Raw genomic sequence first — 12,783 nt, forward strand, 5'->3', positions numbered from 1 at the left:
CAGCCTATTGAAAGCAAGTCATAAACATTATTGTCAGGCACAATTTGACAAGGAGGAGTTAGAAGTGCTCTGTTCCTCCCCGCCCCCCTTAGCACAAAGTGGTAGGGCAGGCAGACTTTAGAGAATAAGCCGCAAGTCCTCCTTCCCTTTCAGTCCGGGCTGGAGATGGATCTGCTCCCAAGAACCATTCGCTAAGGAAGCACACGGACCTCGATATCCTCAACATAAATAGTATTTGAGCTCTCTGGTGCCTGAAATGGTTCTGCAGCATAACTGAACCAAGCGCAAGGCACACACTGAGGTACCTCTCAGCCCTACTGCTGATGACTTGTGCTTTTATGAACGTCAGTATGTTCCTGAACATGGGAGCATGCTGCTTCTGCTCGTGCAAGTCTGGCCTTAAAAATACTGCCCCTTTCCAACAGTGCTGCTTGTCAGCTCTGATCCTTTCCCACAGCCCTCTATCCTCCCCTCTGAGGGGGGCTTTCAAGCTGTGCAATATCTAGCCCTCGTTCTCTGTAGCCACTACAGTATTCACATTTGGGCCAAAGCAAGCACGAAGTACACTACTCGATCAGGACAGAAGTAGTTCACATTCACCCCTACATACTTCATGCTACATGTCAACTTCACCCATAGCTCTCAATGACCACAGTTGTGCTTTATCTTGTAAGATGGAAATGAATCATGTCCCACTTTCAATAATACTCATGATTAGAGACTATTCCGTTAAAGTGAAAAAAGGATACGCTTACTAGGAACCTCAGAGAGGTTTTCTTTGCTCCTTGTACACAAGCGTATCAACATCATCATCTGAGGCCATGCTATCTCCACTAGATGCATAAAATTAATCGGAAAGAGGGAAGATGACATTAATTAGAAATAGTTAAGCATTAGCACCACAATTTCACAGCTACCCTGTGACTTCCTACCGAATGATACTGACTGAGCATAAATGGTGCACAAGGCTAATTAGTGTCACGGTCTCTCTCTTCACTGCTGTTGATTTTACTGTCTCTCATTTATACACCTCATGTACTCTGCCAGCCTGCTGGGGTTTGTCTGAAAAAGTGAAGGAAAGAAACATTGTGAGTAGGCTTAGAAAACTCTTTAGCATAAGAAAGATTCCTCGGGAAGACTAAAACTACGCCTATCCTTTGATCATTTTTCAGATTCATGTACCCTTGTGCAGGACACTGACCACATCTGCACGGAGATGACTAAGCCTTCAAATTCCTTATCAAAAGAGGAAGCATGCTGCTAAGGCCTGTTGCAGAAACAGATTAGTCCCGTATCTTCAAAAATGAATCTTTCAGTTAACAGCTCTGCTCTGTCTGATATAGGTGTTTTCGGGAAATAAGACTGAATGCACCAGTCAACAGAAGAAATAAAATTACATGGGATTTTGAGAAATGAACAACTGCCCAGAGACTTTTCTACATCCTTCACATTGTGAAAAAGGAAAGCCTTTGGAAATGTCCATCACTTTTCTTTTGTACGAGAAAGCGTTCCTCTCCTGAGCAAAGGCAGGCCCAGCAGCCACCACTTTGTGTGTGTATTTCTGTCACTCTGTGGACCTCTCTCCCTCATCCTCAGACTGGGAAATACTTTGTAACCAAAGCAAAGGCTAGAAAGTTGCAGGTCTTTCTGTGTGTCCTTAAGGACCACTGTAAAAGGTCCTTAAAATCCTGAGTTCTGTACACAGTGACACAGTACATGCACTCCTAAATTGTTTACTAAGACTGAAAAAGGCCAATACAGTTTTACTGAAAACTGCCCCGTGGGTTTTTCACCATAGCTATCTGGGCAAGACTCCTGCTGAGCCTCAGGCAGCAGAAGTTAAAGTAGCAGGAACTCTGTCATCGCTGGTTTTACCTTTTGGTCACTTGGCTAACTAAGTCGCATCCCTCCTCTTTTTTCTTTTTTTTTTAATTTTATTTATTTATTTATTTTTTCCCCCTGAAGATAACAACAAACACGTTCCTTTCTCCTCCTGCTAAAAAGGATCTCGGAAACGAAAATCCAATCCTACTTCAACACCACCGAGAACACAAAACTGGCACTCACAGACACTGCTGAAAATTTTAGGGTCTATTTTGCTTAGCTGTGTTTCTTGCACGCCTTTTAATTAAAATGTTTAACGTATTGCTAAAGGAAAGATTTTTTTTTATTTTATTTTTTTAATGCTAATTCAGATCCTGGCTTGTATCCATAAGCCAAACATATTTAGACTTATGCTTAAGGATGGAGAAACAACCCTTCTATGGTACATTATGGCACATCATGAAAAGCAGCCCTACCACACTACCAGAAGAGTCCCTATCAGGCAATATGGGAAGAATTAAGGATACAGTTTTGTCTTTCAGTCAGAATTTCCCAATTTCAGAGAGAATTTCCCTCAGAAACCTTATGCTATTTCTTCTCTTCTAGAGGTAAACCATCGTAATGCTTTGTTCTATCTTTTTATTTTGTAAATGAAAAACGTTCATTTACATTAAGTCTCTTCCAGTAACACAACTACGTATTACCGATCTTATTTCATGAATCAAAAGTACACTAAGACAACAGCTTGATGATCTAATAACTCTTTCCTGACTGAGCAGGTCAAGATTTCAAAGAAAACTGAACGCTTGGCTCTGTAAAACGACAAAGACGCAACCCACCTGACTGGCTGCCCAACCTCGTGATCTGAATTACATGGAGGAAAATCTTCACTCTCAGTTGCCATAGAGAGATGCTTATCCTTCTCCTTGATCACACAGGAGGAACCTGTGGTGACCTAGGTGTTTAGCGGAAACGCCTAGTTATAAACCAAGTCACGCAGACTGGATCTGGGCCCAAGAGCCTGCACCAAGCAGGTCCCAAGGCCTGGCAGCTCCTGCTGAGCACGCAGCCGCTGTGCTCAGCTTCTCTGACAATCACTCTCCCGAGGCACCTGAGCCAAAGCACATCAAAGTCAAAGGCAAAACGGAAACCATCTTCCATCACAGAAGGTCAAATTCTGACCATAAGAAATGTGAAGATGAGGACAACGAGCATCAACTCCCTCCCAAAACAAACCAACGCGCGCGCACACACACACACACACACACACACACACACACACACACACACACACACACAAACACAGGGAGAGGAACCCTGGCAGCCCAAGTCACACAAAGGAGACTCCTGTCAGGTAATATTACAGCGCACACTGCAAATTTCCCCAAAGCCTGATCTTATGAAAATATTGTCATTCTCACCTTCCCTCTCTCTTCATCCTGATGCAGTCAATCTTTATGCAGAAAGTTCATGTATTTTCCTACCATCTGTGTAATATCACAACTTAGTCATTTACAGCCTTCTTATATTCCCCCAACAGTTCCTCGACTGTAGCTTTTATTTTCTCCACCCTTTTTCCACAATCCTAATTGCTTGTCGGAAAACGGAGAAATACTTAAAACATTAATACTGCAGTCATTCCCAAATCTTACTGAAGAATCTTTGTTAAAACCAATCCCACTTCTCGTCAAAATCTGCATCCACCCTTAGTCCTTTCTCTGACAGACGCCAGGAGAAACTATTTGCTCGAGCACAGCAGCAAACAGCACGCAACCAATCAACCCCCCTCCCTTCCCCTCCCCTCCAAAAGCCCAAGCCTTTTCCAATGCAGCATGCTGGTGTAAAGTCACCCACTGAGTACATGCTACCAGAATCCATTATTTAATTACTATGCTGCAACAGTCACTGTTTATCAAGCACAAAGACCCTGGCATGTTTGTGCAGATCAGTCACCTCCCTTAGTTGAATAAAAAGCACCCCCAGCGTAATACACACGGGTTCCCAAACTCACCATAGAAAACATCCTGTGCAGCGAGCCGTAAGCAGCTGCTGCCTGCTGCTGGGTTTTGCGAGCCAGCGCTAAACTCTTTGCTCTGGTTTTACTCCTCCTGAAGGCCGGCATCGTGGCTTGCAGACGCAAGCTTCGCCGAAGGAAAAGGCCCTTGTAAAGGACGCCACGGGCATGCAGGTCTCGCCCTCGTGCACCTCTCTCCACGCTCGGCTGCAGTGTGCCGGCGTACAGAGACACGGCAGGAGGTGTTTTTGGTGCTCAGGAATGAAAATCCGAGACACTGTCAACGTCCCAGTTTAACTGGGCTAAGCAGCGTACGAGAGCACAGGCAGGAGGCCATGCCTCCTTTTATTACTACAAATGCAGTGAAAACACGCCAGGTAAGAAGATTTTTTTTATAAATAGCTTGAGGTAGTCAACGCATGACAAAATGTAGCTACGGCAAGAGAACGTGGGTTTTAAAGAGCAAACCTCCCCAGAAATGCACCTTCCTCTGTGCCTGTGAAATTTACTGCATAAACAAAACATCAGGTGCTTTGAGAAAATTAGCCAAATGCCTAAAAATATCTAGAGGGTGCTGACTGCCCTGAAGGTCAATGTGAATTTTCAGTGGTACTGATGCTCTGTCAAGGGTATTCACCACTAAATGCTGCGGCATAACAATGCACTTAGAATGATAAAATGAAAAACAAATAGGCAGCTCTCTGGATGCTTTGTTTACATAACTCTGCTTGTCCTTTCTTTGAACTTTCCAATTGTAATTACATCAATAAAAAGCAATTTAAACTGTGCTCATTAATAAATTCATGCTTGAAAGTGCAAGTCCCCACGCTGATACATTTACACAAAAACAATCATGTCTACAAATAGATTGTTCTAACAAAAAGGTAACTTAAAATAAAACATTACAGGACATTACACCATAGAGCTAAGGGTTAGAAGATTGATAAGCAATTCATTAGTAAAGTGAGAGCTGCACCAGAGGAATAATAAACATCATAACCCCCACATTCCCTCCATTTCAGCGCTTTTAGACTGCAGTGATGTTGAGATATAAGGCTCCATTCAACATTGCCCTTTCCATCACCGATGCCGCTCTTGCAAACGCTTTCCTTGAATCCAAATGACATGCCAAGCATTGCCGTTGGTTGTGTGTGCTTCTTCCACAGGCTACAAGGATATTCACCTTCATATAAGGAAGGAAATAATGTAGCCCTCTCCTTTAATTACTGCAATTAAACTTCCATCCATCTCTTTCCAAATCATTAGTGCAACCTGACAGCTCAGCATTTGCTAAATCAGAAAGCTCAGTTGCTGAGCAGCAGTCTAGCAGAAGAGCAATGATCGTGGATCCCTGAAATAACAGGCCACTGATAAAGCAAGCAGAATACATCAAAGTAGTAGGAACCTTTTGCTTAGCTGCCTTTTTTTAGCGCTGGGCTGTTGTCAGATTCCCTGGCCAAGACGACTGTATAACAGAAAACCAAAGGGAATGGTTCTGGAGGAGAGACAGAGACATTAACTGGTCCCTAATGTTTGTTTTCCAACGGACACAACAGCCTGTTTTAGACATCCAATTACGTGGACTACTTTGTAGCACGTACATGTTTACTTTTCTTAGCCATCGTTAGTGGTTGCCTCTGAAGTAGCCCACAGATCCTAGGCATCCACAGACCAAGTCTGAAAATAAATAAAAAAACCCACTGGTCTTTAAAAGTTAAATGTTTAAAATACAGCATATGGACTTGAAATGTCACACAAGCCAGGCCATCAGCTCCATGTTCATTCATTAGAGTACAACTGTAGTGGCTGGAAAAGTACTGTTTCTTCATTTTCTGTCAGCATGAGTTATGGCAACATCAAGCTCCATTGTTGTTAACAGTTACGTATTAAAAGCACAGCTCATCTACTGGGACCGGAAAAAAGCCTGCTGAAATGCAGGTCCAAGCAATATCGTCAATCCTGATGAAAAACAATGACAGGTCTTTTAGTTCCATATTAGGAAGTTATTCTTCCCCAGACTTGCTAATTAAGCCTGAGTTATTAGCTAGCCATATGTCAGCTGAAAGATGTTACCAATTAGCAAATTTTTTTAAAGTGTATTCATCAGAAAAACCAATGTTTTAGTAATACTTCCAACTCTTACTGAGGAACCTGGATAAAAAGTTTTAAAAAAAGAAAAAGTAAAAACAGGAAGGAAAAAAACCCCACCAACTAAACCAAACCAAACGAGTTAAAGCATTTTCTTTAGCGTTTCTTTTTCTTTAGAAGCATGCAACAGTCAAGTCCTCTTCAAGGAGAGGTCTCCTAAGGAAAACGTACATCTAAAATAATCAATCATCACCTTGAAATACTTTTATGACGACTGGAAAAATGACACACTCTTGTTGTTTGTTCCTGTGTGCTCTGAGTAACACACATTCCCTTTAGAGACATCTGTTTTTCAGCTTTCCATTTTAGTGGCACCAGGCTTGATAGTTACCATAACAGTAACATCCTTCATCCTACAGAGGCTTCCCTCTATTGTCCTGATATCTCTAGGTGCGCTTATCTGGAGACAGTTTGTTTCCCATCCTGCTCTTGCCCTTAATGCATGAAGGTAAGAGGCTAATTTTGCTCTATCTGTGCATAATTTGAATTAAAGGAAACAGTGGCTTGCCTGTAGGAGAATTTTGGGCACTCGTAGGCTAATTTTTAACATCAGTCCGGACCACCAGTGAAGCAGAAACATAGTTTGTATACACAGTATGTACAAAAATATATGTGTATATACGTGCACGTGCATGTACAATATGCACGTGCTTAGCCTGGACTCCATGTGAGCTCTGTGATACTAGTGGTCTCTAGGCATTGCAAGCTTATACTTAACTCTGTCTTCAGCCCTCTACAGTGATTTAAGGGGACTCAGTCTTATTTTTTATAAATGTGGGTGGATTATTTAAAATTTTCTAAATACTTTTCTATCACGTACTAATAACATGTTTTATAATGTCTTCAGATGTTATTTTCAAAATAGAATTGACTACAGTGAAGACATTTGCTTTAATTACAGCACCAAAAAAATCAGCTAACATTCCAAATGTTTAAAATGAATTCTTATTTAATTTTTAAACTCCAGCAGCCTAAAACACTCTTTCTAACATTCTCATCCAAAGAGTTTTGTGCTGAATGAAAAAACTTTTCTTGAATGCTGAATTAGAAACTATGGCAACCACTGAGACATTAATCTTTGCAGTTGCATTCATCCTTCACAGCATATTTTTGCAATGAGCATTCTTTAGAGTTGGCGAGGTTGACCCTTATCTTTCCCTATTAATAACAAGCATGTCACATTTCAAATGTTAAAAGATGCACTTATGACACTGTAAATACAGATAAAGACCCCATGGATTCCACACCAACCTTTCCCTTGGTTTTGGTGAGGTGTTGTTTAGGCACTAAAGGAGGATTGTGCTGTTTTGAAGGAAAATAATCATGATATGAATTAAGGTTTAGGTTGAGGCTACCTGCCTGCAGTATATTAACAAGCAGAGAGAGAGGCACACAGTGCTGCAGATAACAGATAACAAAATATGAAAATCTACTGGGGTTTCCCTGTATATCGGACTCAGTTATTAATTTCTGATCCCAGAATTTTTTAATTCTCCTCCTCTTCCTTTCAGGTATCTTTTTTTATCCTTGATTTTACAGAATCTGCTGCAGGTAGCAGATGTTTGTAGTTTTGGCAAATCTCAGATATACCTTTGACGTTGCATGTTCCTAATAGCTCAAAATAGGGATTAAAGTCTAATCAGCATACGAGGATACTCAGGACACAGTATTTGTCTGGGATTCTCTACTGCAAGTTTACGCAGCGTATAGTGACTTTTTGTCCTAAGGCTGAGGTGTTGCTGTAACTGCTGGGAACAGCACATGCCTAGGCACGTGCTTAAATCTGTCTGCACTGCAAGGAAAAAAGTGTGTGTTCCTGCAGGCACTGTAACTGAACAGAACCTCAGTCTTAAAAAATAAATAATCTACAGCTGGCAGAGAGGTTATCCAGTTCCTTGAGTCAGTCAAAAGCGTGATTAGACAGCCGTGCCTTTGATTACCATTTGAAATGCTGCTGTATCCGGCACTGCTGGTAACTGGGGGTGCCTTTGGAGGCCTAAGGTGACGGACTCTAACGTAGCTTCCTGTCCTTCATCAGTGAAGTTAAAAGCATCTCCAGAGACACTGCTAACAATATCTCATTGCGGTGAACCAGTACTGTTGTCACACGCTTCTCTCTTCACCTGCAGGTAAGCCTCACAGATTTTTCCCAGATGAGCACAAAAGAAAAGCTGCATTGTAATTCATCTCTCACTGACTTCTTTCATTTGTAAGCATTGACACAAAAGAACTTTTTCTCCTTATCCTGCACCTTTTGCATCGACAAGCTCTCGCAGTACCTCTGAAGGGACTTTTCCTTCGGACAGAGGAAAAACAACAAACACCACATTCCCCCAAGAACTCCAGCAACCCAATGTAATTGCACAACACAGAGCAACTCAAGTTTGCACCTCTGCACGCAAGAACTGCACACAACTTTTGCTTTTGTTTCTTTCCGTTCTTGTGTCTCCTCCCCGGTAACAGTGTATGCAGCTCTCCCTCTAGAGCCTGAGCTCAGGTCTAGTTACAGGCTCCACTTTAGAGGCAGCAGCTTTTATGCTTTCAACTTCATGGTTGTAAGGCTCCCCATTGTTAACAGTTATATTTGAATTTTAGGCCATTAGTAGGGTGGCTCTGACACATTTTAAGAATTGCACGATCAATGCAACAGAGTGAAATCCAGGACTGGGATTACTAGCAGGTGTTTACTGATAATTTTACAGTAAGCCTTCTGTAACCTAGTGCCTCAATTTTAGTGTTTTCTCTGAGGAATGGAATATAATCCAGGAACCTAATGAATTAACAAAACTCCTATGGACTTCTAATAGGCCAAGGCTGCACTCATATTCAGTAGCGCTGCTTAAAAGCTGCATGACAGCCGCAGAGGTAGAGCTGCAGTTCCCTACCCCTGGAGCCAGCCATACTGGTTGGGCTCACTACACGCTGGTCTGTCTGCAAGAGTAGCACAATAATTAACAGAATTCCCAGTGGGCTCTTTCACACTTTCAATGCAAAACTGTGCCTCCCAGGCACAACTGACTCAAGGAAAACCACTGCTGATGAACACACTATTTCCCCACGTTAGCTCTTAAGACTCCCTAAACGCATCTTACATCTGGAATGAAACGACACTCACATTGCAGAGAAGTAGAGAGGATTTGGAGAGTAGTACGTTCATCACTGCTAAATCCCTTTCCTAAACAGAACAGAAGTAAGATGTTAATTGCTGACTTCTCCCTAAGCTTTTGGATCTCATCAACTGCTAAATAGAAGTTTGCAAGATTAAAATAGAGGAAATATCCTTAATATCCTATGGATAGTGAGTAAACCTTCAGGCAGACAGTTCTCTTGCAATTAATGACATGCTGTGCAAGTGTGAACTGCCTGGGCACTGCAAAATAGAGCTAATAAGAGGCTATCACCATGAACATCATTTAATTGGATTGACTCCATGTATAAAATAGGTCTGGGGTCATCTGGGCAAACCAGTAGTTTTCTCTTCCTATTTTACTTTCCCCAGAGGGATCTCTATTAAGGTTCTGCTCATTTCTGCTTGTTTTTCTTTCAAATTAACTCAACAATTAGTGTTTAAATGATCAGTAATAGTATTTGCTTTCTAATTCTACAGTCTTTGCTTATCAAAATCACTCCCCTGTACACTTTTCCCCCCTAGTTTTACTTCAAGGTGAATGTTTCTTTGGGGATATTTTGGGGGTAGGGATCACTAGCTGACTAGCAAGAAAGGATGCCATTTACACCGAACGGAGAAAAACACGGCCCCAAAAACCACCAGACATGCTGAACATACATACACAGCCACATCATCCTAAATGAGATCAAAACGTTAACTTGTACGTGTCAGTTTTGAGGTTTTATGCACTTTAAACTGCAAAACTTCCTTCCAGTTCAGTAAATTTTAACTTTCTCATCCAAAAATCATACTAGGAAACTGCTACTTTGTTGGGGGAAGAACAAAAAAACAATTCTTAATATTTACCCATTAAAAAAGACAGAATCGAAAGACCGTCTCCCACTGCTTATAGACAGTCTTTCTGACTGATGATCTTTATTTCAGTTCTCCTGAATGAGTATCATCATCAGACCAAAATAAATAAATGTACTACCATAACCGAATACACGGAACTACATTCACTGACAATGCCAACAGAAGGTTGTTGCATATGTCTAGGATAATGATGCCCTGGACTACCCCACAGCACTTCTTATAGATCACATGCTTGTACACCGTTTTCTAGGTAATGAATTAGAGGAATGTATCATTCCTAGCATCCATTTGCTTTCTTCTGGAAGATAAAATAGCATTCCTATCTGTCATAAACATGAAACAGTTGTATTAGTTTTCTACTAAAATTGGACTATATGAGTAATGATTATTAACTGCTTCAACATCCACTATTCCATGGTAAATTTTTTGCCCCTTCGCTCCCCCTCACAGCAAAACATTTTATTTTCTATAACAATTGAGTTTTCAGCTGGGCTAGCAAAGGGATGCATATGCTTTCTTTCAGGTTTGAATTCAGCCCAACACATAGTGCCTCAGGGTTTTTACCCTTAAATTACTTCGTCTGCAGGAGAAGTTGATGGCTGTAGCACCTACTCCTAATGAAGGGGCTTCCATGCCAGTTTTAAACACTTCGAAGAGAAAATATGACTTTCTTCAACTTGTGAAGAGCATCCCTCCAGTACATGACTAAGCGGTGCATACAAGAAGCCAAAACCATATATGCAAAACCTGTTCAAATATTCACTGACTTTTATTACAGAAATACCTATGTGAAATCAACCAATACGTAACAACAGGATTTCCGTTTTGAAATAGTGGCACACACACTTTGCAGCTGTTGAAAGCACTGCTCCCAGAAGTAGTGGTGGTGGTGGCTGGATGATCCAGCAGTGGGAGGAAGGGCTTTGCCTTCTGATGCAGCCTCAGTCTCTTCATTTACACTGCTCAGGCACCATCCAACATGCAAACCAGACGCTCAATTGCACATGCACTTTAGATGGGTTGGAAGAAAAATATCAAGTCACCCAGGTTAGCAATATTTGCACATTGGCGCCTTGAGCATGAGCACCAAGGCTGTACTCCTAGTCCAGAGCGATAAGTGGACACAGGGAGGCCCAAAATCAGATTTCTCACCATGGCTCCTGGCATGCTGCATTCCTGAAAACATCTAGTTCTCATTATCCTTGCAAAGGTCCTCTGGCAAATAGAGGACTGTCTAAAATTGGTATCACAATAAGCAAGCTTCAAAAGCACTGAAAGGATGATTTGACAATATACAGGACACTAGAGTGTCCAAAAGCAGTCTTCTGAAATGCACATCTATGTGCAACGTATTTTTTCTACTTTCACTTTCTCTGTATCTATAGAATAAATAAGGAAATTTCTAGTTGGGTCACTACACTGACCCATACCTCCTCTCTGTAGAAAGCTGGTAGCTTTTGATGAAAATACTCCACCCTACTAGGAAATGAAGATTTCTGCTTGCAAAATGTTCCATGTGTTCTGCTGACAATACTTACGGTAAGTTATTCGTTTCTTCACCAGATGAAGGGAAAGTGAAAATTGTTGTTAAACAGGAGTAGAGAAGGGGTGAGCTGAGCTAATCTGAAGCAGCCCATGATGGGAAAAGGTGTTCCATGATTTTTAACCAGCATTTCTGTTCATTGCATTAAGAATGCTACTCCCAAGAAAAAAAAGTTATTTTTCACCCTCTGCAGTGTGTAGCATTTTTTATTTATTTTTTGTCAGTGGCAATGGAGATGTAGACTTGTACCGATACAGACATACTGGAGTATGATCAATAACCTGTTCTGAGAGCAGATCAACTATTTCAAGAAGTATTAGCACAGCAAAGCAAAGACAATTTCTGTAAGAGTCTCTCATACCCAATTTATTCCCAGTATCATTTTTATTTCATTTTTCGAATGGTACAGAGCACCACTTCAAAAACTTTACAAAAGTAAACCTGCTGGGCATTATGCAGAAAGCAAAAATCTTGTCACCAATCAAAGTTTCTCATCACATGAGCTTCTATTTTTGCATCTGCAATGTTAATTTTTGAAGATTCCAACATAAAACCACTCTGCATTCACTGACTATTTTTATCATGATTACAAAGCATCACATTAACTATTTTTATCGGGTTTCTTAAATATCTTAAGTTACTCATCTTTTTATAAAGAACTCTAAGATATGCCTGAGAGAACAGTAATGTTATTTCAAACATTAGCCGTTTACTCTAATTTTTTTTGCGATAATCTGTATAATATTCAAAATGAAAATATATCTTCCCTTTCTCACAGATGCATTTATATGAAGACCTTTCTTTCCTTCTGTTTAAATATTATTTGATTTGAGAAATACTGATCTCTGATGATACTCAAAAGATTTAGAGCAGCTGAAAGTCAGGTCACAGCAATCTTACAAGAAACCCTTAGAACAGTGAGTGACTTGCATGGTAAAATTTCACCTTTTAGTTGTGTTAATTTTTCATAAAGGGATATTCAAAAAATATTGAAAATATGAAGTAAAAACAAGCAAGTTAGTAACAGACTCCTGAATTCCTTGTTAAAAGAAACTGTGAGCTAGAGAAAACATTACTGATCAATACAGCTGGCAATTAGAAATCATGAGCAGCTAACTGAAAAGTTACATTTTGTATCCAGCTTTGTGCTACTGTGATGCTTGATTCTTGGCAACTGTCAACACACCAGGATTTAACTAAGCACCAGAAGCACAGACAATTAGTTCTCGAAATGATTAAGCTCAACTAAACCTAATTGCATTGGCAGTC

At 40.7% G+C, this 12,783-nt stretch overlaps 1 protein-coding gene across 9 annotated transcripts in view; it reads right to left on the minus strand.

Moving 5' to 3' along the window:
* TIAM2 (TIAM Rac1 associated GEF 2) overlaps nt 1–12,783 on the minus strand; it is a 180,072-nt gene that overhangs the window by 15,868 nt on the left and 151,421 nt on the right. For 8 of the 9 annotated variants that reach the window (XM_068938646.1, XM_068938639.1, XM_068938641.1 and 5 more), the window contains one exon: nt 9,102–9,161. The exons of the other annotated variant lie outside the window; for it this stretch is intronic. In XM_068938646.1, the coding sequence (XP_068794747.1) occupies nt 9,102–9,161 (60 nt within the window). The remainder of the gene's footprint in view (nt 1–9,101; nt 9,162–12,783) is intronic. 9 annotated transcript variants of the gene reach the window in all.

Source organism: Struthio camelus, chromosome 3 (genome assembly GCF_040807025.1).
Source record: "Struthio camelus isolate bStrCam1 chromosome 3, bStrCam1.hap1, whole genome shotgun sequence".
NCBI lineage: Eukaryota > Metazoa > Chordata > Aves > Struthioniformes > Struthionidae > Struthio > Struthio camelus.